Source organism: Lissotriton helveticus, chromosome 1_2 (genome assembly GCF_964261635.1).
Source record: "Lissotriton helveticus chromosome 1_2, aLisHel1.1, whole genome shotgun sequence".
NCBI classification, from domain to species: domain Eukaryota; kingdom Metazoa; phylum Chordata; class Amphibia; order Caudata; family Salamandridae; genus Lissotriton; species Lissotriton helveticus.
This window is the reverse complement of record NC_136058.1, coordinates 143,507,628-143,531,085: the sequence shown is the minus strand read 5'-3', so window position 1 is coordinate 143,531,085 and position 23,458 is coordinate 143,507,628. Positions and strand designations below refer to the sequence as shown.

The 23,458-nt window shown below is 45.8% G+C and overlaps 1 protein-coding gene across 4 annotated transcripts in view; it reads right to left on the bottom strand.

Moving 5' to 3' along the window:
* USP24 (ubiquitin specific peptidase 24) overlaps nucleotides 1–23,458 on the bottom strand; it is a 2,099,319-nt gene that overhangs the window by 1,522,512 nt on the left and 553,349 nt on the right. For all 4 annotated transcript variants that reach the window (XM_078670143.1, XM_078670156.1, XM_078670149.1 and 1 more), the window contains exons 28-29: nucleotides 1,340–1,425; nucleotides 1,090–1,183 (exon numbers count right to left, since the gene is read on the bottom strand). In XM_078670143.1, the coding sequence (XP_078526269.1) occupies nucleotides 1,090–1,183; nucleotides 1,340–1,425 (180 nt within the window). The remainder of the gene's footprint in view (nucleotides 1–1,089; nucleotides 1,184–1,339; nucleotides 1,426–23,458) is intronic.

Below are 23,458 nucleotides of genomic sequence, written 5' to 3'. Positions count from 1 at the left end.
GAAGCAAACACCATGGTAAAAACAGGTTATTTATTTATTTATTTTATGCAATTTTTAGAGCGCGCAAATACCCTTGCGGGTGTCTCGGCGCTAGTGTTGCGGAACTCTCTCATGTGATGAAAAAAGATAGTGCTTATGCTGGGAACAACCAAGTTTTAAGTTTCTTTCTGAATTGCAGAAGTGTGGGAGCAGTTTTTATATGGAATGGTAGTGTGTTCCAAAGCCTGGCTGTTGATGTGGTGAAACATCTGTCTCCCCAGTTAGACTTTTTTGTGCGTGGGACTTTCAGCATGTGGGCGGATGCCGAGCGTAGAGTTCTTGAGTACTCAGGCGGAGCAAAAGCTTTTTGTAAAAATAGTGGTCCTTGCTTATTGGTGGCTTTATATGCTATACATAGAGCTTTAAATTTAATACGGCTCCTGATAGGAAGCCAGTGTAACTGTCTAATATAGGGGGAGGTCGATGTAAATTTTGGAATAGTTAGTAGAATCCTGGCTGCGGTATTTTGCACGGTCTGCAATCTATTGAGGACTTTTTCTTGGGAGTTCAGTAGGAATGAGTTACAGTAATCTGTTTGTGAGAACACTAGTGTACTCATTAGCATTTTTCCCGCGGATGGAGGCAGGTATGGGAGTAGTTTTTTTTATCCGTTTTAGGATAAAGAAAGCAGATATACCACCGAGTTGGCATGTTGGAGAAAGGTCATCTTGTTATCAAAGATTACTCCCAAGTTGCGTACCTTAGTTACCGGTTGGGGGGGTGCACCCATCTGTGCTGGCCACCACTGAGGGGACCAGGTGGGGTGCAAGTTCCCGAATGTCATCACCTCTGTTTTGTCAGAGATTAATTTCAAACAGTTAGATGACATCCAGGAACTAATTGCCAGCAATCCCTCTTGGAAATTTGCTGCGACCGAAATACCGTTATTGTATACTGATAACACCAGTTGGGTGTCGTCAGCATAGGTTGTTAGGGCAATTCCGTATGATTTTATAACCCTCGCCAAGTCCGCAACATATATATTGAAAAGCGTCGGACTTATCATAAGTCTACTACATTGAAAATTGTAAATAAAGGCAAACTTATAACCTTTCTTCCAAGAGAATCGAGTTGATCAAGTGCTTCCTGAATGGCTGGATCGGTTGGAATCAACAACAGAAGCTTGCGCACGCGAACCGTAATCCTAAAAAAAAAGAATAGTATTTTCAGTAAATAATACAGTTTTAACACGTTTAGTGATAGAATATTATGTGTTGGTGTCCTTAAGTGAATATGAACATAAACGTCTCAAGTTGGGCAAATGTAGAAATTGGAAGACATATCAGAAATGTCACGTTACCTTTGTTCCTCTAAATTGGCAAGTTGGTACAGCATGTCAAACACATTACACACTAGTGCCATCACTACTCCAGGCAGAGATTTTTCCTAATGAAAAAGGAATACAAAAAGAATGAAATACAGAAGCAGAAATATTGGCTAACATAAGTGATACTTTTCTCTACTAAAAAATACAAATAAAAGGTGTAAAGTGGACATGGGAGCGTGGTCTAATGTCTGCAAAATTAAGCTTTGTTTTATTCCATTCATCTGTATTGACCAACACTACATATTTTACAATTTTGCAAAAATAAAGCTGTTGCGGGCTACATTTGTACTTCAAATAATTGCTTAGGTCAGCATATACAATAGCAGTGTGAAAAAGATCTGCACAGCTAAAAATACTCTACCTCACCATTGCAGTCCTAATTTTTCCAACCATGGTCATCCATCTTCAATGCATGAAATTGGAAAATCATTTACTAATTTTTAGTTGGACTCGTGCTTGCCAAACATTAGGGGCCAAGTGACAGAGAATACTTACCTTGTGGTCACAGTTTCTCATGATTAACTGCTCATCTTAACACTCTACAGGTATCAAATTGCACTAGAAAAATCCTCTTTGTAGCAGCAGCAGTAGTACAAGAAAACACTGACAAAATCCCGCATGCATTCCCTCACACATAATATACTGCTCATTAAACAGGTCACACACCATTGACCTCATTAGGCAAAGTTTATCAAGGTTAACTGATCAGACCATTTCATGTATCTCTTGCAAATCATCACAATGTGACAGTGCATAGCTATCCAGATACAAGAGATATTATTTTCTAATATTTTAGCCTGTCCAGATAAGCTTTGAGCTCGCTATGAAAGTAGATGAATAATGTTACTTACCCAGTAAACATCTGTTCTTGGCATGTACAGCTGTAGATTCACATGCTTTGCATACTCCTCCCATCTAGTGTTGGGTCCGGATGTTCGCAAGTTGTTTTCCTTCAAAGAAGTCTTTTCCAGTCACAATGTAGGTGACTCCTCCTTTTGGTGATAGTGCGCATGGGCATCAACTTCATTGTTAGATTGTTTTCCCGCAAAGGGTGAGAATGGTGTTAGTAAGCAAAGAATAGAGATGTCCATGCGTATGTATGTAGAATAACATAGAGACCTGCAACAGTTACAGGTAAGGCGGGTGGGCGCATGAGAATCTACAGCTGTACATGGCAATAACAGATGTTTAGTGGGTAAGTAACATTATCCGTTTGAGGCATGTGAGCTGTAGATCACATGCTTAGCATAGATTATACAGCAGTATTCTCCCAAAGTTTGGCTAACCTGTAGCTTTTGGAGTTGTCGGAAACAGTGTTCCAAGTACTGCTGACCCACATTAGCATGTTGTCTCGTTAACACATCTACACAATAGTGCTTGGTGAATGAATGTGTGCGGTGTAGACCATGTTGCAGCTTTACAAAATGCAACTATGGGGAAGTTTCCTAAGAAAGCCATAATCGCCCCCTATTTTGCGAGTGGAACGCGCTGTAGGGGGTATCGTTAAAGTTCTTTTCGCTTTCGCATAACAAGTTAGAATGCATTTAACAATCCACCTGGCAATACCAGACTTGGATATGGGATTGCCCTTGTGTGGTGCTGCAACAGTAAGTGGTTTGGTTTTACAAAATGATTTTGCCCTTTCAATGTAATATAAAAGTGCTCTTCTGACATCTAAGGTGTGTAGAGCACGTTCTGCAACTGAATCAGGTTGAGGATAGAATACTTGTAATTTAACCGACTGATTGACATGTAAGGCAGAAACTACCTTAGGTAGAAACTTATGGTTAGTACGAAGAACCACTTTGTCTCTGAAGTTGGAAAAAATGTTCTTCTATGGTTAGTGCCTGTAGCTCACCCACTCTCCTCAGTGAAGTGATTGTAATGAGGAAAGTAGTCTTCCAGGAGAGAAACTGTGGCTTACATATATGCATGGATCAAAAAGATGGTCCATTAATGTTGTGAGGACTATAAGATTCCACACTTGGGCAGGTGGAAGTCTTGGTGGTACAACTCTTAAATCCTTCCATGAAGGTTTGATTACTGGCACTCTGAAAAGCAGGTGGGAAATGTGAAAGATTCCCCCTCCAGGTGTTAAATTGTATGGGGGAGTGTAGGCAAGTCACTGTTTGGTATTGGAGGGGGAGACGTGTGTTGGAACCTCTACCTCTACCCTTGCCATTGTTGCCTCTGTAACCCACTCTGATGAAACCCTTTGAGCCAGATTGTTGCCTTTATAGGTGGTAGAGGCAGTGTCTGAGGAGGTATTCTTGGAACCTTGTGATAGAAGGAGCACTGAAAGGGACCAGGTGCTGCAGTTAATGTAAGGGCTCCCATAGATTTGGCCACCTCTGTGTCCTTCATTTTTTCTACTGATGAACCTGCCACAGGGCCAAAGAGTTGTTCCTTATCAAATGGTGTGTTCAGGCTAGAAGTCTGAACCTCTGGTTTAAAACCTGAAATACATAACCAGGCATGCCTTCTTAAAAGTACACTGGTGTTGACAACTCTGGCCACAGAATCTAGGGTGCGCCTGATTGAATAACTGGATATGAGCTGTCCCTCCCGCACAGGGTCTTGCGCCTTGGACTTGTGCTCATCAGGCAGAAATTGGAGCAAATTCTCCATTTCATCCCAATGCGCCCTGTCATACCTAGCTAAAAGTGCTTGGGTATTGGAGATGCGCCAAAAGTTTGCAGCCTGGGAGGCTACTCTTTTTCCCAAAGCGTCTAGCAACTTAGATTTTATGTCTGAGGGTGGAGCATCTCCTGTGGTTTTGGAATTGGCCCTTTTGCATGCATTGGAAACTACCAAGGAATCCAATGGTAACTGCCCCCTTATGTATGCCGGATCTGATAGTCAGGCTTCTACTTCTTGTCTACCCTAGGGGTAAGAATACGTGGCCTGAGGAGATCAGTAAAAATGTCATCCATGTGTCTGATCATACCCTTGAGTATGGGGAGTGTGTGCGAGGATGTTTGGGTACTATTGAGCGTTTTGAAAAGGAAATCCTCTTTCAGGGATTCCCCATGCAACTGAACCCCATGGTAGTTAGCAGCTCTACCCAACAGTTCAATGTATCCTACACTGTTGTCCGGTGGAGAAGGCTTGGTACGGTACAGATCAGGATCATTCCTTGTGGGCGAATTGGTGTTGTAACCTGTCCAGGAGTCTGTAGGTGTTGGCTCATTGTCACCAGCCCCATCCATATACCCATCATCCTGATCATCAGGTGTATGTGGTGGTGAGTTCTCAGGTGAAATTAGTAAGGTTTGAAACTGAGGAGGAGGTGGTGATGGAAGAGGAGGAGGAGATGGGTTAGTACAGACATTTTTCCTTTTTAAAGTAATGTGGTAGGCCTCTTCAATCTCAGGTTTGCGTTTTGCCACCTTGGTGGCAATATGTCCAGTTGTTGGATGAATATAGAGCTCCTGCTGTTTCAGATCCGATTTGGAGGGCGGAACTTCGAAATGGTGCACTTTTGGTGGAATCGGCTAATCCATTTGTTTTGGTGCAAAAGGCTTTGGTGGCGGGGTTTTGGATGCAGAGGATTTTGGATCCGAAGGAGTTTTCGGCATCCAAGGGGGTGGGGCGAAGCCTGACTGACTTTGATACCGAAGGTTTCAGCTCACTGCCCGAATTTGAATGGCTCTGTTCGGAGCCGGAAGCCTTTGAGGTATGTTTTGGTGCCGAGACAGAAGGCGGGACGTCAGAAACATGTTCTCGGTGCCGACCGTGGCCTGGAGGCAGGGGTTGGACCGGAGCCTTCTTGGTCTGAGGTGGGCTTTGGGGCAAAGGGAGGATCTGTACTCACGGTACGCTGCCCTACTGGGATGTCTTCGGAGCCGTAGTCCGAGATGGAGATCGGGTCTTGTTCTCCCTCGGCTCCCATGGCGTCTCCGGTCTCTTGTTCCGAATCTTCTCCGAAGAGGTCCGGAATGGAACCGGTGTGTTGGCTCTGCATATCGCAACGTCGAGCCCGATGGTCGCAACGAGTTTTCTTCGATCGGAAAGCCTTACACGCGTCGCAATCCTGTTCTCTGTGCTCCGGAGACAAGCACAGGTTGTACACTTTGTGTGCGTCGGTGCGCGGAAACTTCGTGTGCCACAGAGAGCAGAATTTAAATTAGGGGTGGGCGGAATTTGCGTAGACGCGCTACACTAAGTTCCGTGAAACGGCAAAAAAACTCTGCAAGCACGCAGAATTCGGTGAGCTCGAGGCACTTCTGTGCCGCCAGAAGAATTGAGGTCTCCAGCAGTGACCAAGTATGTCTGTAACTTTGCCACCGTGCCGAAAGGCGCCGGAGTCCCTTGAGTAAGCTGTCAATCATAAAGGGTAATGGGTGGGAAGACGTTGCATACCGCTAGTGTGTGTGGAGCGGGGCTTCTATTCGAGTTCACATGCCTCTTGTTTATAAAAGGTCGGAGACCGATCAGAGAAAGAGAAAGAACCTCCTGGTCACAGGAACCACACAGGGATTGCGCTCAAGAAAGTATGGATGCAAAGACCTCGAACAAGGATCACAACTAATTTTTGATGGTAGATATGGGGAGAGGAAAGCACAGCTGCCCAGCCTCCACCGTGCTCACAAATGTTTGGGGCTGATTAATGCGTTACTGAATTTGAGCTTTAACTCAGGCACCTGCTTTATATCTGTAAGTGCTCCCTGTACAGATTTAATTTTTGTGACAGGAGCGACGTGCCAGAATGAATTCTGCCCAGCACATTTATCCAAAGAAGATGCCACAGTTTTGTGCATTACCTCTACTCAAGTCAATACTCACCATGTCAACGAATTCCGGTACGCAGCGCATTGCAGAAATGTTGGCAATACCGCGTTCTGCGCGGAATTGCTGACATTTTGCACATTCCGCAAGTGGAATTTACCGCTCACCCTTAATTTAAATGGTGTCCATTCCATCTACTGCGAGGCAGGCCGACGAAGAGAGGCCCAATGGTCTTCCATGAGCTACCCGATCGAAAGAGTTTTTTTTTTAGTAAATACGATACGTGGAGAATGGAATTACACGATCGAAAACAATACCATTGAGGGTGAGTGTAAAGCGCACCGAGGTGAACTGGAGAAAAGGTGTCAAACTGGAGTGCGGCAATTCAAGTCCGAACCCGATGGAGTCGATGCCCATGCACATTATCACCGAAAGGAGGAGTCACCTACATCGTGACTGGAAAAGACTTTTTTGAAGAAAAACAACTTACAAACATCCAGACCCAACACTAGATGGCAGGAGTATGCAAAGCATGTGATCTACAGCTTAAATGCCCCGAACACTTATTTATAACAATATTTTTGAAACTTCAAATTCTTCTTAACCGCTTGCCCGCGGCGCAAATATTGCCTTAGTGCTGGCGGAATAATGAGTAGGTGGGGTTCGCACGGCCCCCGGCTGTCCTCCGCACTCACCCACCGGGACGTTGGATGGGCAGGGGACGTCCGACGCATGGAAGGGGTTAATGTACACTGTGTCCACTGTTTCGCCATCTATTAGTTGGTTTCAGAGTTATTCTTTGAAACCAAAAAAAAAGTTTTCAAGCATCGACCATAGGCAGAGCCAGTATGATATAGAGTGATTGAATCTGTTTATATCTTCATTGTATTTGCACTACTCATATGTGAATTTAGAATTCACATTGGATAAACTATTTAATAGGTATAGAACTAGTTTTTTTGCAGTGTGAACCTATTCTTGATTTAGATTCTGTGCTTTGATTATATTGCAGTATCTCTCCTTGAGTTTGCAGGTGTGAATGGTAAGAATTATCAAACCACTTTTGTCCATCAATTGGCTTACTTGTACTTCTTCCCTAGTGCGGGTAGTCACACAACAGTGTCTTGTAAATGTTTTGTGTTGATGGTCATACCATTGCAAATACAAGCTAAAGAAACTCTCAGATTACAAGTCAAGTGTGCCCTTGTCTGTATCAACAATGCAGTCTCTGATGTAACAACTTACATGTCTTTGCATTGTTATTGTTCATATCTGTTCACCTCTGCACTCAAATTAACTATTCTCCATTGACAAGCTGCTGCTTGATCATTTTCATTCCAATGGCATCTGGCCATTTGCTCTTCATATCGAAAGACGAGTTGTAAAAAATGGATTCTCAGACCTTATATGAGTGACATACAAAATGAATAAATTAAGCTCTAGAGGAGTCTTAATGTTGATTGGATTTTGAGATGAGACCATGACTTCCAGTCCTTCCCATTGTAGATGCTCATATCTGCTCAATGTAGAACTAGTAACAGTTATTTTCCACTGAATTGCTGGTGCTCACTCCACTTTATTTACAATTTACCTATTTTCTCTCCTTATCTCGAGACAGAAACGTGTTGGGAAATTAATTCCAAAACTTTTTTACGAGCTACAACTGAGACCCAATGAAGGATTTAGGCTCAGCAGTGGCCGGTAACATTACAATATGATGAGGCGTGATGCTCACAACAGTCCGACCGCAGGGACTGAATGAGGTCTCTTTCCTGGCGCAGCCTCGGGTGGAAAGGGAGGGACTTCATCCCTTGTACACCCAAAACAAGCAATTGGAGCAGGCTCAACCAGCGCTCATTTTGAGGCTGGGGGCCTGTAGCTGCAATCCCTCAGCTGTTTGTCAGCCTCAGGATTGCAGGCTCTGAAGTGTGCAGGTCAGATTGGTCAGCTGTAGGCAGCTGGCCAAACTGACATCCGCAATGGCAGGGGTCTGTATTAACAGTAGAATTGCACTAATCAGCCACGCCGCCTACCCTCGCGCTGTAACAGCGCAAGCCGGGACACATTAATGAAATGGTATTTATTACCATTTCAATGATGTGTGTCCCTGCTGCACTCGCAGCAGGCAGGGCGACGCTCCTCCATCGTAACAGAGGAGCCACTACTATTTAGGTTCCACAAGTGTCCTAATGCAGATTGCTGCTTAAGGAAAACCCATGTACTTTTTTCTCTATTCTCTGAACAATGTCCTTAAAGAGTCTTCCTTATCTTTTTTTCATGCTGTAAAAAAACATACGCAGCATTGACAGATATTGGCCATTTCTTTGCATGGCATATTGTGAATCTGCAGCTTTTAAAGCCACATGATCAGAAGCCTTATCTTTAGGTGGTGTTAGTAGATATTTCCTACTGTGGCGGATGTGCATCTATATGCAGTCATAAATTAAATGATTTTCTTGGCTATCTACCTTAAAATGTATTGATTGTTGCGGATCCTCGCAGTAGGTGGTTTAAGCACAGAGATTTATATTCGTACTTATGAGTCCTGTGTGCATATTGTCAAAAGAAGGAGCTGACATTATTATTGTGAGGAAATGTGGTGTATTGTATGGTTTGGCAGTGCGAACATACCTTGTAATACCAATACCAACCTCTTTAGGTCGAGTAGGTATTGTCTGTAAAACCCTCAGCTCAACTCTGGGTAGCTGTGGCACACAGCAGCAAGATTTACATAAAAGAACTAGTGTAAAGCATTTAAGCAGCACCAAAACAATTACAGAAGAAATCAACCCGACACTCAAGAAATCCGACACCAATTTATAAAACAAACTGTATTTTTATAAGAATTTAGATACTAAAATGAAAATTATCCACCACACGGTTCCAGAGATACAGATTTTACAAGCAAGAGTAAATCAAAGCAATTTCAACAACGAGCAATCCTTCGCAAAGTCAACAAATTGAACACTTGAAAGTTTTTCAAAGAAAATGTAGGTAGGTGTCAGTGTGGTCGGGTAGAAGTGCTTGGGGTGACCAACTCTTGACAGGAGGACCAGCAAGGACCTCAAGAACGATTACCTTAACCGGAGAAGCAGTCCTTCAGCAGGTCCAGGCACTTTATCCACTTTGCAATGGATTCCTTTGAGTGGGCCTGATACATGGAATGAAGGATGCTAAAGATGCTCGAAGGATGCTGTGCATGCGATGCAGTTGATGAGGTCTTCCTGCAAGGACTCCTTGGTCCACAAAGATGGTAAGGGAGTCCTGGTTGCAAGGTCGATGTTCCACAAAGTTCTCTCTGGTCTGGCCGAAATCCAGTCGCCACTGGACAACAAGTCGTCAGTTATCGTGGTCATAGACCAATGCTTCCTGTGTCAATAACTCACCTCCTGGGGGCCCCAGCAACTCTTCAGAAGTACTCCCAGGCTCAGCAAACTTAGGTGCAACTGTGTGCATCGGGACTTGGTCCTCGGTGCTGCCTAGAGGAGGTGGTAGCAGCTTTAAGACTTTGGGCTGCTTCAGCCGTTGTGTCCCTGTTCTTCGAACAGGAGGTCAGGCAGCTGGCCCTTGGAGTTCTCTTGGCTTGACTGGGCACCGGAGACAGCTTCTCCCTGAGCAGAATATGGCAGGCAGAGTCCTGGTCTTCGCTAGCCATCAGGTGCGGTCTTTGTCGGTGCAGCCATTCTTTGCCTGTCCCTAGGTGCAGCAGAGTAGTCTTCCTTCAGTCCTTCTTCCAAGTCGGTTGAGATCGGAGTCCTGGGTGCCAGGGATGCCCTATTTATTTTCAGAAAACGCCCTCAGGACAGGATGTGGTTGATAGCCAATGGGCTACCAGGTTTCCTCCCTCCTCATGGCTATTTGCTGGGAATTGAGGCACCATTCTGCTCACTCGCAACATGGCAATACCCTTCTCTTGACACTCAGAGCTCTCTAGCCTGTCCCCAGTGGTGTAGCTCCATGGCTATACACCCCTGGAAAAACTGTTTGATAACTGGCTTATCCTCTCCTGTCCCCAGTGCCAGCCTGTCTGCCTAAACAATAGAGAGCCCCTCTCCTAAATGTTACATATTTTCCCTTCAAAGACAGCTTCTCCTTGAAGCTCGACTTTTGGGTTAACACCTGGGTGGCTTCCCGCAGGAGTGGGTAACACCTCTCTCCCATGCAGGCCCCTATGGTGTCCTTTAATGAGAGTCATTAGCTAGGACTCCCCAGGAGGGCAGAAAGATCTCTGCAGGACAGCCCCATGTACACCAGTAAACATGAACTGGGCAACTAAAATGACATTTAATTCGATTTAACCATAAAGTTGGATGTAATGCATCAATTATTTTGTTACCAAACAGTATCTGCATTAGTAATCCCATTCAGATGTTTGCAGTGTCTTGGTGCCAGCCGGGTACTTGTTTGCTGATGGGTCTACTAGTATTTCTATTGTAAAAATTACAATTTCGGGTTTTTACTGATGAAACATGTAAACGTATAGGTTCTACTTTTTAAAATACTGCACCCTGCCTAAGGGCACATTAGGCCTGCTATACTAACTTTGTGTATTTCTCCCAGACTGATCCAGTCAGTCTTTGTCGCACACTTTCAGCAGAAAGAAGTGTTGGAGATGTGAATCACCTGCAATGGGAGACTCCAAACAAAGGCACTAGAGAGGGCATGCCTTTGTCACTCAACTACCCCACAAGCTGTTGCAAGAAACACTTCTAGAAAGGAATGGAGCAGGTAAAGGCAGAGGATTTTCACTACACTTCAAAGGGACCCTCAGGAGAATCCCTGAAATTCACATTCCAGTCTCCACATTGCTGTTTGCACACTCCATGTTTGTATATATCTCTAGTTCAGGAAATTAAAACTGATTCCTGGGTTGCCACAGTCATGTGTGTGTCACACACATTTCATGCACATCTCATTGTACATGCACAAGTTGCACAGATACACACATCCATGTCATCTATGTCCAACATAGATGGAGTGAAGGAACCTGTTGCAGGAGACTGACTGGCAAACCAATTTGAAAACATAGAAGTGGGCAGTAGCTAGAGCTTGCTCCCAGGTGACTGGTTAAAAGGCATGTTATGGGACCATTATATACTGTTACCAGCACTGAGCCCTGTAAACTCCAGGGAGCAGAGAGAAATTATACTCCAAGAAGTAGGACGGACATGTCATACCCCTCCAGATCAGAGACCCTCTCTGAGTTTCATCCAGTAACAAGCACCAGCAAGCGCATAGGCATGGTTTGTCATGTGTGCTAAGGCAAACATAAAAAGAAATATTGGATGTGAAACCCATGGCAGCGTGACTCACTCTCTAGAGCCACGGTGAGGACCTTTTCCATCCTAGGAACCTTTATTACAGAAGCTCTTCCACCTGCTTTTCATGGCATCGGAAAGAAAGGAAATTAACTTAAAGATGATGGCACGTACTGGGCTATTGTAGCCTCATGGTTAGTTTGAGATTAAGTTTGTTTTTCAGATTGTCTCCAGTGTGACACAAATTTCATCACAAACATTTGGCACTGTAGTGGTTGCTAAGGGCATACCTGTGATAGAGGTCTCATGACATGAAAAAACTAAATAAAACAGTAAATAGTAAGGACACACAGCAAGTGACTCTTGTGAAATGTGCAAGTGGGCTTGATTCTTACTATTTCCTGTCTATGAGCAAGTAAATAATACTGATCTGTAATACTGTGTGTCAGGATCTGAGCAAGGAAGCATCTTTTTCTCATTAAACCTTCACCTTAACCCTTAGAAGCAGACAAATAGTAAACAACAACCTCAAGAAACTACATTTCCTATAACCAAGGGATGACATCATCAACAAGCTGAACTGATTGTCACTTATGGCAGTTCCTCATATTAATGTCCTCAGCATGTAGTAAACCCTCTTTTCTTCCTGCTCCATCAGCAGTTACTCACAAGGGGCTTGTGTGTGTTTCTATCCATATAATTCTGGCCTTAGAGTGCTCATTGCATCAAAATATTTGCCACTCCGCGGTTCTGCTCCATGGATTAGCTGGGTGTAAACATTTACATACAAGGCCTGCCATTCAAAACTCTAGGAAATGCCCACAGTTGCATAGTTCATAAAGACGAACTAGTAGCGGGGTGCATGAGCTCGGAGCCTTAAGAGGAATTGGCATGGCAGGTCCCAGATGAACTCTGCTGCAGTAAGGGAGAGCTGCTGTGTAATCAGTGCCGGTTTTACCAACAGTAGCAGACTGACACTAGGCTCCTTCACACCTTCTTAATCTGCCCCATTTTCTCTTTAGAAAACCCACTGTGGCTATAATTGTTTCTAAGCTTTACGCTCATTTTGACACCAAGAGTAGACTAAAGCTTGCAATTTTGAGACTGTTTGGTACCCAGAAAGACTGAGTACAAGGCACTAAAGAGACACCAAAAATGCTTGCTCCTACACACTGCTATCTGCACAGAACATCATTGTAGAACACCAAGCATCTATAAAGGATGTGGAAGATAAAGATTATTTTCTATTCCTTGGGGGATGACTTCCTGGAAATTAGATTCCTCTAAAAAAAGAAAACATATTGCAGTGTGAGGGCTTACAGCTTGGGCAACTACTGATCGGGGCCATTGGTAACCCAGACCTCCTTCAGCAGGGGAAGACCTATTCATGGTATAAGAGACAACAGAACCCCAGGGGCTCAATTGTGCCTCAGAGGTAAGGCAAAAAGAAAGAGGGATGACTCTTCCAATGGGGATACTTTTGAGAGTCTCCTACAACACACACACACTCCTTTGCCTCTTTAATCCTTACCAGGAAGTGGTAAATCAAATGGAAGACCAAATTGGGAACAAAGATAGTAAGGATGGTTTTCTCTGACTTCCAACCCCACAGATTAAATCTATACTCTGGGGCCCAATTGCAAAGACTAGCTCCTAGCCACAGATATGCTGGAGGCAGAGGATCTGTATCACCACAGATGCTACAAATGGGCACCGACAGAAAAGGTGATGCCCTACGTCACTGACAGAACCTGCAAACCCCTTTGCAAGAAGTTCAGGCGTTTGAGGAGAGTGTCCCTGCCCTTCTCTTCAGAGGTAGGTGAAAATTACATTTGAATTCAATGCAATAGTGGCTACTTTTCAGTCTAAAATCCCATATAAGGGCGTGGATATGTTGTGAGAAAGTGGCTCTATATATACTGGACTAGAATGAAGTACAGTGAGTATAGAGTCCACCAAACCCCAGAGGTATAACAGAGGCTAAAGTCAGAACTGACCTTACCCTCCAAAGTGGTAGCTTGGTCGAGCAGTATTGCAGTACCAGAGGACAGTGTAAAGCATTTGTTGTACACACTCAATCAGCAAAAGGTTTCACACACTCAAGGACTGAACTCCAGGCCAATTGTTTTTATATCCAAAATATAGTTGTTTTATTTTTAGAACCAACAGTTCTAAAAATATACTTTTCTCGTTATGAGCACTCTCATGTAATTACTTTGCAAAGGAGCAATAAAGTTTGTGCACACAGTGAATACAGTATTGGTAGTAAGCAACACAATCCTAAAACACACTATAGCTTTGAGCTTGATGGGTTTTCTACATTTAAGTACAGTTGATTACTATGCAGATTACTTTGGTAGGTCCAGGACTAGATCATAGATTCAGTCCTGGGCGTCTAAGCTGCAACCAGATTAGCAAAAACGTTTTAGTTACTGCAGTGAATTTTCATGAATATAAAAACTGTTTTAAAAGTTCACACTTAGAAACTAGTCAATGAAAATCTGACGATGTTATTCAATGGGAGAAAATTCAGAATGCAGGTAAAGTACGATCGCGTTACTTTTGTAATCCAGCACTGGTCTCTAAGGCCAGCGCTGGGAGTCTTAACTTAGAACAGGTTGGTAATTGCGTTTCAGTATTTCGTAGGATTTTTAAAGAATATCTCAAGTTTTCAAAAGTAGACACTTCGAAGAAATTTCATAGAAAAGCAGACAATGGGTTCCTATGGAGAAAATACAGATTACTAGTAAACCCGGTAGGGATTAATGTTGCGGTTCAGTACTGGGCTGAAAGGTACAGTACTGGCTTCTATCCTGATCACAGGTGAGTACTTCGGAATTCGGCTGATTTTATAGTAATATTTTCAGTTTTCAAAACTTCACACTTTTCTCAATTTTCGAGTCAAAATTGGTCAATGTTATCCAATGGCAGGTAAGTGAGTTACCGGTTTCCAGGTGAGTACTTGGTTGGTGAAGTTAAGGTTCTAGGCATAGACTCAGGGGTTCCCTAGGGTCAAGTAAGCACAGTTAGTTCAATCCCAGCGGCACAGGGGCAGCTGTGTGCAGAGGTAGGTAGGCCCAATGATATCCAATGAGGGGAAGGGGGCCTTCGGTTGGTGGCTGCTGGCTAGCAGGCCATGCGGCTGTGGGAGCTGGGCTCCTGGTCACTTGCTCAGGGCAAGGGGGGAAGTAGGATAGGACAAAGGTGGCAAAGCCAGCGGCACTCGGGCGGCTGGGTGCAGGGTGATCTGGGGCCGTTGGGCGCTCAATGTTATCCAAAGGGAAAGGTCAAAAAGAAACAAAGGCTGCAGGCTCAGGGACGGAGACTCTCCAGGGGCGACCAGCACTTCGAGAGGTAAGTTGGAATCTTGGAGCACAGGTATGTACCCCAAAGGGAGGCACAGGGGGCTGTAGGGCGCCGGGCGCAGGGGTGTCTTTGGGTGTCAGAAAAGCTTACCCTCAGCTGGTCGCGGTTGGGGTGGCCCCTGGTTCTGAGTCTGCAGACGTTGGCTGGTTCGTTGAGGAGGGTCTTTGGGCACTGGACTTCGGGTCACAGTCACCAGGGGGACGTCCTCGTGGTCTTGGTTCGGTTGGGCCCGGCCCGGGTTCGGCGGGTGCAGAGTGGGCTGGTCCGGAGCTTCCTGGTTGGCATCAGGTGGGTTGTTGCAGCAGAGCCTCTGCTAATGGGAGTCCCAGGCTTCAAGAGGGTCAAGGCAGGCAGGTCCTCCGGGTGTCCCAAGGTTGCTGTCCGCAGGAGTCGCCGGAATTAAACTGGAGCAGGTTCCAGGATCGAAAGGCCGGTAGGGCTGGTGCCAAGTCAGATGTTGTCTTCGTCCTGTTAGCAGCTGCACGGCGGGTCTTCTTCTTGATCTTCTTTCTTCTTCTCGTATCAGGATCTGAGGAAGGAAGGTTCAGGGAGACCCTAAATACTGAATTTAGGGACGTTACAGGTAAGGCAAGGACAGGGACCAATGGGTCCCTGTCCTGGGGTGAGTACATCCCCTAGTCTGCTCCTCTCCTGTGGGAGGAGGGCAGGAGCCTAGCTGGGATTGGGCAGGGCTCCCCATCTGCAAGATGGCCGGAGCCCGTGGTCGTGCCTCACCTCGTCTCCCCCACCTGAGGGGTGGGGATGGCACAGGCTGGCACACCCCCCTTCCTGACGTAGTTTTTCCCGCCAGTCTTCCTGCCAGAGTGGGGGTTAGAACTGGTGGGGGCCAGTTGCTGGGTACAGCAAATGGTCTGGAGAAGCTCACAGAGGCGCATGCCTTTGAAGCTTCCCCCTGCCCATCCTGGGGGAGGAGACCTAGCGCCTTGCCCAGGACGTGCATTGTTGCAGGCCCAGGAGAGCGGGGGGCTCTCCACCCTGGGGTCCAGCAACATGTCTGCTGTGTGGCAGCCTCTGCAGCCACTCAGCCCAGACGTGGATTGTAGGTTAGGACTTCAGAGGGCATATCGAAGATGCCCTCTGGTGCATTTTACATTAATTCCCACACTGGCTTCAGTGTGGGTTTAATGCGCCAAGAAGTTTGGTACCAAACTTGTCAGTCTTCAGTGTAGCCATTATGGGGCTGTGGAGCTCATAATGACAACCTCCCAGCCCATATACTCTTAATGGCATCACTGCACTTACAGTTGCCAGGCATGCACCTGTCCCCACACCTCTGGCATAGGGCACCCAGCTAGAGGGGTGTCTGCAGTATGCAAGGGCAGTGGGTTCTGTGGGCATGGCACACAAGTGTGCCATGTCGACTCTTGGTTTAATTCTGTACTTAGGCACTCAGCCTGCAAAGGCAGTGTGTGGGTGCCATGGTACAGGGCCCCTGAGGGTGGCACAATAAGTGCTGCAGCCCTCAGGGGTCTTCTCTGGGCACCATGCCCTGGGTACCTGGGGTACCATTTACTAGGGGCTGACAGGTGACCAGAGATGCCAATTGGGTTTTTAGTTTCAGCACAGTTTTAGGTAAGGAACACAGGCCCTGGGTACCTGGTTGGCAGGAACCCAGGGCACTCTCAGTCAAAGCACATCAGCAGTTCAGAAAAAAGTGGGGGCATACCAAGGCAAGAAAGAAGGCACTTTCTCAAATATGTCCTGGGAATCCTGGCAGGATAAACAATTAGACTTAATGGGGCCTCTCACGAAAGTTCTCAACATGGCCAAAGAGGCAAAGGCATGATGCCTCCCAATTCCACTTGAGATTTTAACAAGCTGGGGACAATGGTGAATTGCTTTTTAGGCAACACCAACTGTTCGCAGTCCACAGAGCGGAGGTATGTGCACTTGATTACGGTGGATCTCAAGTTAAGGGAGCTGGCCATATCCAAGGCTGGAGCAATGGCAGAATTAGGTCTCTTTAGGGAGCTGTGAGAAAGTGCCCTCTTTCTGCATGGTTGCCTCCACTTTTTGCTGAATTGCTGATGTGCTTTGACTGAGTGTGCCCTGGGCTCCTGCTAACCATGTACCCAGGGCATATGTTCTTTCCTTAAAACTGCATTGAAGCCTAAACCCAATTGGCATCTCTGGCCACAGGTCAGCCACAGGTCAGCCCCTGGTGAATGGTACCACAGGTACCCAGGGCACTGGGACCAGAGTAGGCCTGTAAGGGCTGCAGCACTTATTGTGCCACTCTTAGAGGTCTTGTACCTTCACACTCACACATTGCCTTTGCAGGCTGCGTGTTCTGGTGCAGAACAAAGTGAAGAGTCGACCTGGCACACATCCCTGTGTCCCATGCCTACAACCCACTGCCCTTGCATAGATATGTCACCCCTCTAGCTGGGTGCACTATACCAGTGGTGAGGGTACAGGTGCATGAGCCCTGCACCCCTCTTGTGTTCAAGTCCATTCTTAGACAATGTATGAGCAGTGCTACCATTAAGAGTACATGGTGCTGGGAGATTGCAATTACAAACTCCACAGCACCATAATGGCTACACTGAAAACTGAGAAGTTTGGTATCAAACTTATCAGCACATTAAACCCACACTGATGCCAGTGTGAGAATTAATGGAAAATGCACACAGAGGGCATCTTAGAGATGCCCCCCGAAAACTAACCTACCACTAGTGTCCAGGCGGAGAGGCTGATTTCAGCTGCCACCACCAGACATGTTTCTGGATCCCTGGGTTGAGAGTCTGTGGCTTTCGGGGCCTGAAACTATGCACATCCTGGGACAAGGTGCCAAGCCTCCTTCCCCAGAATGGGCAGGGTCCACGAAGGGGAAGCTTCAAAGGCTTGCCGCCTTTGTAAGCTTCCCCAGGCGACTTGCTGCTTTCAGCAACTGATCCCCACTGGTTCTGACCCCCACTTAGGTGCGGGAGAACCGGCAGGAAAAACAAGTGAGGAAGCGAGGTGTGCCCAACTCTGCCAACTCCACCCCTCAGGTGGGGGAGTAGATGTGAAGCACAACTCTCAGTCCCCGCCATCTTGCAGATGGGGGACTCAGCCAACCAGGGAAAGGCTTATGTCCCCCTCCCACTGGAGAGTGGCATAATAGGGGTGTAACCCCCCCAGGGAAGGGACCCATTTGTCACAATCATTTATCTACCTGTAAAGACCCTAAATCCAGTATTTAGAAGCCTCCATGAACCTTGCTTCTTCAGACAAGAACCTGCAAGAAGAAAAGAAGAAGGACTGAACAGCCTGCCAAAGCTAACAAGAGGAGGATGCCCACTGACTTGGACCCAGCTCTACCGGCCTGTTCCCACCTTGAACCTGCTCCAGCAAAATCCCAGTATGTCCTGCAGCCAGCAACCTCGAAAAACCCGGAGGACCTGCCTGCCTTCAATCTCAAAGACTCTGTCTCCAGTGAACACCAGATTTGTTCAAACACCAGACTCCAGCTCTGAAAAGATCCGCGAGTTTACACCACTCTGCACCAGACGGCCACTGACCCAGTGGCCCAACACCAAGAGGGGGTCTCCCCGGCAATCCTGACACGAGAACCGGCAACCCCTGACCTGCCTCAAGCACCAACCGACGCCTGCAGCCTCAAACCGAATCCGACCCTAACAGGCACCCCTGCACCAGACGCCCCACGGCCTTGAGTGGCCCAACCGATGGTGCCTAACCAACCTCCAAGATCCCAACTTACCTCTCCAAGTGGCGATCACACCCAGAAGACCTTCCTCCCAGAGTATGCAGTGCTTTTGCAAACCGGAGACTCCCCCATTGAAAGCTTCAGGGCTTCCGACACCAAAACATAACTCTTCACCCGGCCACCCCAGTGCCGCTGAGGGTGCAGCTTTTGTGCTGGCCTAAACTCCCATTTGCCCTGAGCTTAAGTCCAGGAGCTTTGCTCCCACAACCCAGTGGCCTGCTCGCCACAGCCACTAACTGGAGGCCCCCTATCCCCCATTGGATAACATTGGGCCTCATCACTCTGCTCCCAGCTGCCCTAGTGCCGCTGAGGGTGTAACAAGAGTGCATCCTTGACTCTGGGGTACCCCTGAGTCTGACCCCAGAACACCAACTCTCACAACAAAGTACTTGCCTTTAAACAGATAACACTATTTTCCTCCATAGGATAACATTGACTGTTTTTCTATGTAAAGTTTTTAAGTGTGGTTTTGGAAAACCTAAATAAATTCTTTAAAATTGTACTAACAAAAACGATTTTACTTGCCTGTTTACAGGAAATGTCCCAGTGTAGTATCCAGGTATACTACACTGTGTAAGAAAAGTAATCTCAAAAGTAACTTACCTGTAATTTTACTGAAAATCCTATACAAAGTATACGTTGTATTTACAAAGCATTGCATTTCTCAGTAACAATACTGTAAGTCAAAATAAAGTGCATATTCAATTACAATCCAAACTGGATTACAACTGTATATTTACTGCAAAGTATTTATCACTTAACTGTGCCAGGCTTGCTTGGTTCTAGGAAATAAAATACCAATTTTTTTTATACAAAAACAATTGGTCTGAAGTTCAGTCTTTGAGTGTGTGAATTCATTTGCTGACAGTGTGTACAACAAAAGCTTAACACTGTCCTCTGATAAAGCCTTACATCTCAACCACACTACCACAGATTGAGAGTAAGGTGCTATCTAACTTTACCTCTGCCTATCTTTGGGGTTACACTGGAGTCTGTGCACACTATACCCCACTTTGGTATAGTATATACAGAGACAGCTTCCTACAGGAGCCCTTGGCTAAAAGAATTAAGCAAATCAAGCAAAGCCAGTTCAATGAATAAGGTGCATTTATTTATCAGGAACGTCTCAACACTAAGATTTTTGCTAGGACTGGGTGAGGAGGGAAACCCTCAGTATATTCCAAGGCTTCCAAAAGAATAAAACATTCAAGCAAATCAGATCCAAAATCAGATAAAATGTTTGGGGGTTTCTTCCCATTTAGAAGTTGCGGCAGAGCTTATAATGAAGCGTTCAAAGGAGGAGTCACTACTCCTCGAGAGTCCTCAGGTGAAGATAAAACTAGGCAGAAAACTGCAAGCAAGCCTTTACAGGGGCCCCTTGATTGCTGTAACAGAGCAGAGTTACACATAGATCGTACAAATTCTCAAAATAATGTTAGTGGTCTCAACTGCTGAATTTTCACAAGAGGAATGCATTGTAATAGACCAGGAAGTCAAGTATCTGGAGGCAAAAGAAGCTGCTATCTGAACCTATCTTTATCCCATGGGGATTGTGAGCATCATGTTCTTACTCAAGAAGACAGACAAGGGAAATTAACTGGTGATTAACCTCAGAGAATTTTACATGTGTTCTACTAGCACTGCAAAATGGAGGGGGGTCCACCTCCTAAGTAACACCTTGATCCCGGGAGACCACTTGGTCAGACTTTACCTGAAAGGCAACAAACTGATGGTGCTCTACTTGGCCTCTCTCATTGCCACTTCCAGGAGTTTCAAAGGCAATCACAGGGTTTTGAATACAAGATCCTCCCATTCAGCCTATTCTTGAAACCATGGTGCTTTACATAGTAACTCAGGCCAGTGGCAGAATACCTCAAGGCCCAGGGGCCTGAGACTTACTGTCAACCCTAATGACAGTGTGATGTCCGTGCGAAAAAAGATTTCAAGCTAAACTGGTGGTTTGCGGGACGTGGTGGAGATGAAAAACGTTTATAGACATTTAAAGACTGCAAGTCAGATATATACATGAAGACTAATTACATGTACTCTGCCTTTCTATGTTACAATGTAGATGGCCCTGCCCTGTGGAACAAACTTCCTACAGAAATGAGGATGAACATCAATCATCTGGCCTTTAGAAAGGCGTTGAAAACATTCCTCTTTCAGGAAGCATTCCAGTCTCTCCAACGCACCTTGTAGACTTTGACCTCTCTGGCTGGCAAAGCGCGGAGATACCCCATGGGATTGATTCCAGCGCGATATAAGAAATTAAAATAAATGGCGGTGCCTGTATACTTCTGTGTTTGAAAACTCAATTAAAAAAGAAACCTAATGACCTTCTCCTGAAAGTTAAGTCTCAGGAAAGGCTAACGTTAAGCTTCAGCCGGGCTTGTTTGCACTAACACACCTTACAAGGGACAGGTTGATTGATGCGTCCTACCGAGGATTGACAATATCCACTACATCAATCATCTTGATGGCATAAAGTTGAGAATGCTGGCAGAACTATTAAATTCTTTCTGGCGTTAGAGACTACAAAAGCAGAACCCTGTGTTAGCAAAGTACCTCCCAGACTCCAAGAACACTGGCAGACTGGAACTCAGGGAACCAAAGGCAGGTAAGAATTATGGCACCTACCACTGGATTGGTTTCTCACCCGCACAGCAGATGATATCCGTAAGGTTTAAGTATGATTCTGATTTCAGGCACAGAATCATCTTGATATTCTCGCTGCACGTATGCCTCGAGTTGTTCCCAATGGAGGACATATACAAGACCCTTCTAGTATTTGAATGTTTTTCTCCTCTCTGACAGGCACTGAAAAGGAACACACAAGTGACTTCTGATTGGTTAGGAACAGGACTGTATGAAGAAAAGAGGATTGACTAAAGACTGTGGTCACTATATAGAAGACTAACTGCCCCATCTGATTGGAATGAGTTGAACCAAGAGATTAAATCATTTGTTATGGGAGACGGTACTTAAAAAAGAAATTACGCTTTTAATGGCGGGAGGACTAGGAATAAAGAGAATAGGTTCAAATCCTCACCTCAGTGCCTTAACAGAACTGAAATGTTCCCTTACAGAATCTATGAAAATCAAGTTACTTATCTTTGGTAATGCCTTCTGTGGTAGAAACTAACTTTAGATACCTAATCTTATTATTCTCTAGGTGTCATAAATGATCCAGAAAATTTAAAACAGTGCCCCTACGTGCAAACAGAAAGCACCAGCGGCTCCACGTCGACATCGCTCTGCGCTGGAAGTAAATCGGAGATACTGGCGATGGGCAGGATGTATTGTTTGTAGAAAGAGGCATCCTTCAGGTTGAGCGTGGCCATGAAGTCGCCTTGCTGAAGAAGAGAAATGACATCCTGAAGGGTGACCCTATGGAAGTACTTTGACAGGATTTAGTTGTTTAGGGGCCTTAGGTCCAGAACAGGTCTAAGGGACCCATCGTTTTTGGGTATTGGGGAGTACAGTGAGTACACACCCATTCTTTGCTGATGGCAAACAACGTTTCTATAGCTCCTTTGAGGAGTACCACTTTGACCTCCTCTCCGAGTGCCTTTGGTGTTCTAGTGAGTCTATGTTTACGAGGTGGAATGGAAGTGAGCTCCAGACAATAACCATGTCGGATAATATCCAACACCCACTGGTCTGAGGTGACAGTTTGCCATGTGGGAAAGAAATCTTGTTGGGGAAAAGAAGAGGCAAGTCAGGGTTTGGGTGGTGGTTGTAGCTCCTTTTGGGGATCTACCTTTCTCTCGGTCTCTAAAACTGTTGCCTCTGTAGGACCCTTTAAAATAACCCCTGGGGGAGGATTGCTTGCCCTGGGTGTGCAGGTAGGGAGTTGATGCTTTAGGAGAGGTGGTTTTCAGGCCTCCACAGTAAGGTGTGCGGTGTAAGGAGCCATGGGGAGAAGGTATTTAAAGTGCCCCAATCGCTTTGGCGGTCTCCGTATCTTTTTTTAATCTTTTCTGTTTGGTCTACTTGTGGCCCAAAGAGATGCTGACCATCAAATGGCATGTTCAAAAGGCTGCTGAACTTCCATCTTAAAGCCTTAGATACAGAGCCAGTATTGTCTGCGTATCAGGACATTAGAATTTAACACCCTGGCAGTGATGTCTGCTGCATCTAGCGCACAGTGATTAGAGGTGTTAGATGTACGCTTGCCCTCAGAAAATATTTCTAGTCCCCTTTTTCTGTGCTCCTCTGGAAGGTACACAAGGAGCTCCTCTATCTCTTCTCAATGGGCATGATCATATCTTGCTAGAAGGCTGATAGAATTATCAAATCGTCAATGGTTGGTCAATTGCATCCTTTTCCCTGCTGCATCTATGCATTTACTTCCCTTTTCTGGTGGAGGGCCATTCCCAATGGCCTGGGAGTTGGCTCGCTTATGAGGAGTAGTTACCACGAGAGTAGGGCGGAAGTTGGCCATGAATATAAATAGGGTTAGAAAGTGTTATGGCTAAGTGTTATGACCCTAGATCGGACGGGGTCTTTGAAAGTGTCAGGAGTATGACGTAGCATGCCCTTGAGCATTGGGAGGTACTGAGTGGAGGAGAGGGTTTCAAAGAGGAAATCCTCCTTTAGGGGCTCTGGTGAAGTTCCACCTTATTAAAGATGGTGGCCCTTCCAAAGAGTTCCTGAAAGGATGTGGGATCGGAGGGAGGAGAGGGAAGGGAAGAGAAAACATCAGGGTATGTATCCCCGGGTGGGTCAACAACGTAGCAGTCCCACGGTCACACTATGGAGAAGTGTCAAATGTGTCATCACCCGCTCACCCACACCCACTGGTGTAACGATGTGGAGACCCCTGGGGTGTGATGTCAAGACCGTCTACTTAGGAAGCAGACAGTGAGGGCGAATGCTTAGGCTGAAGAATAGGGCAAGGGGTTGTGTGCGTAAATGGGGTGTATTATATGGTGTGGTTGTGCACCCTCAAAGTGTAATACATTTACCACCCCCTTTAGGACCCTTGGGCTTTGTCTGTCTAACTCTCAC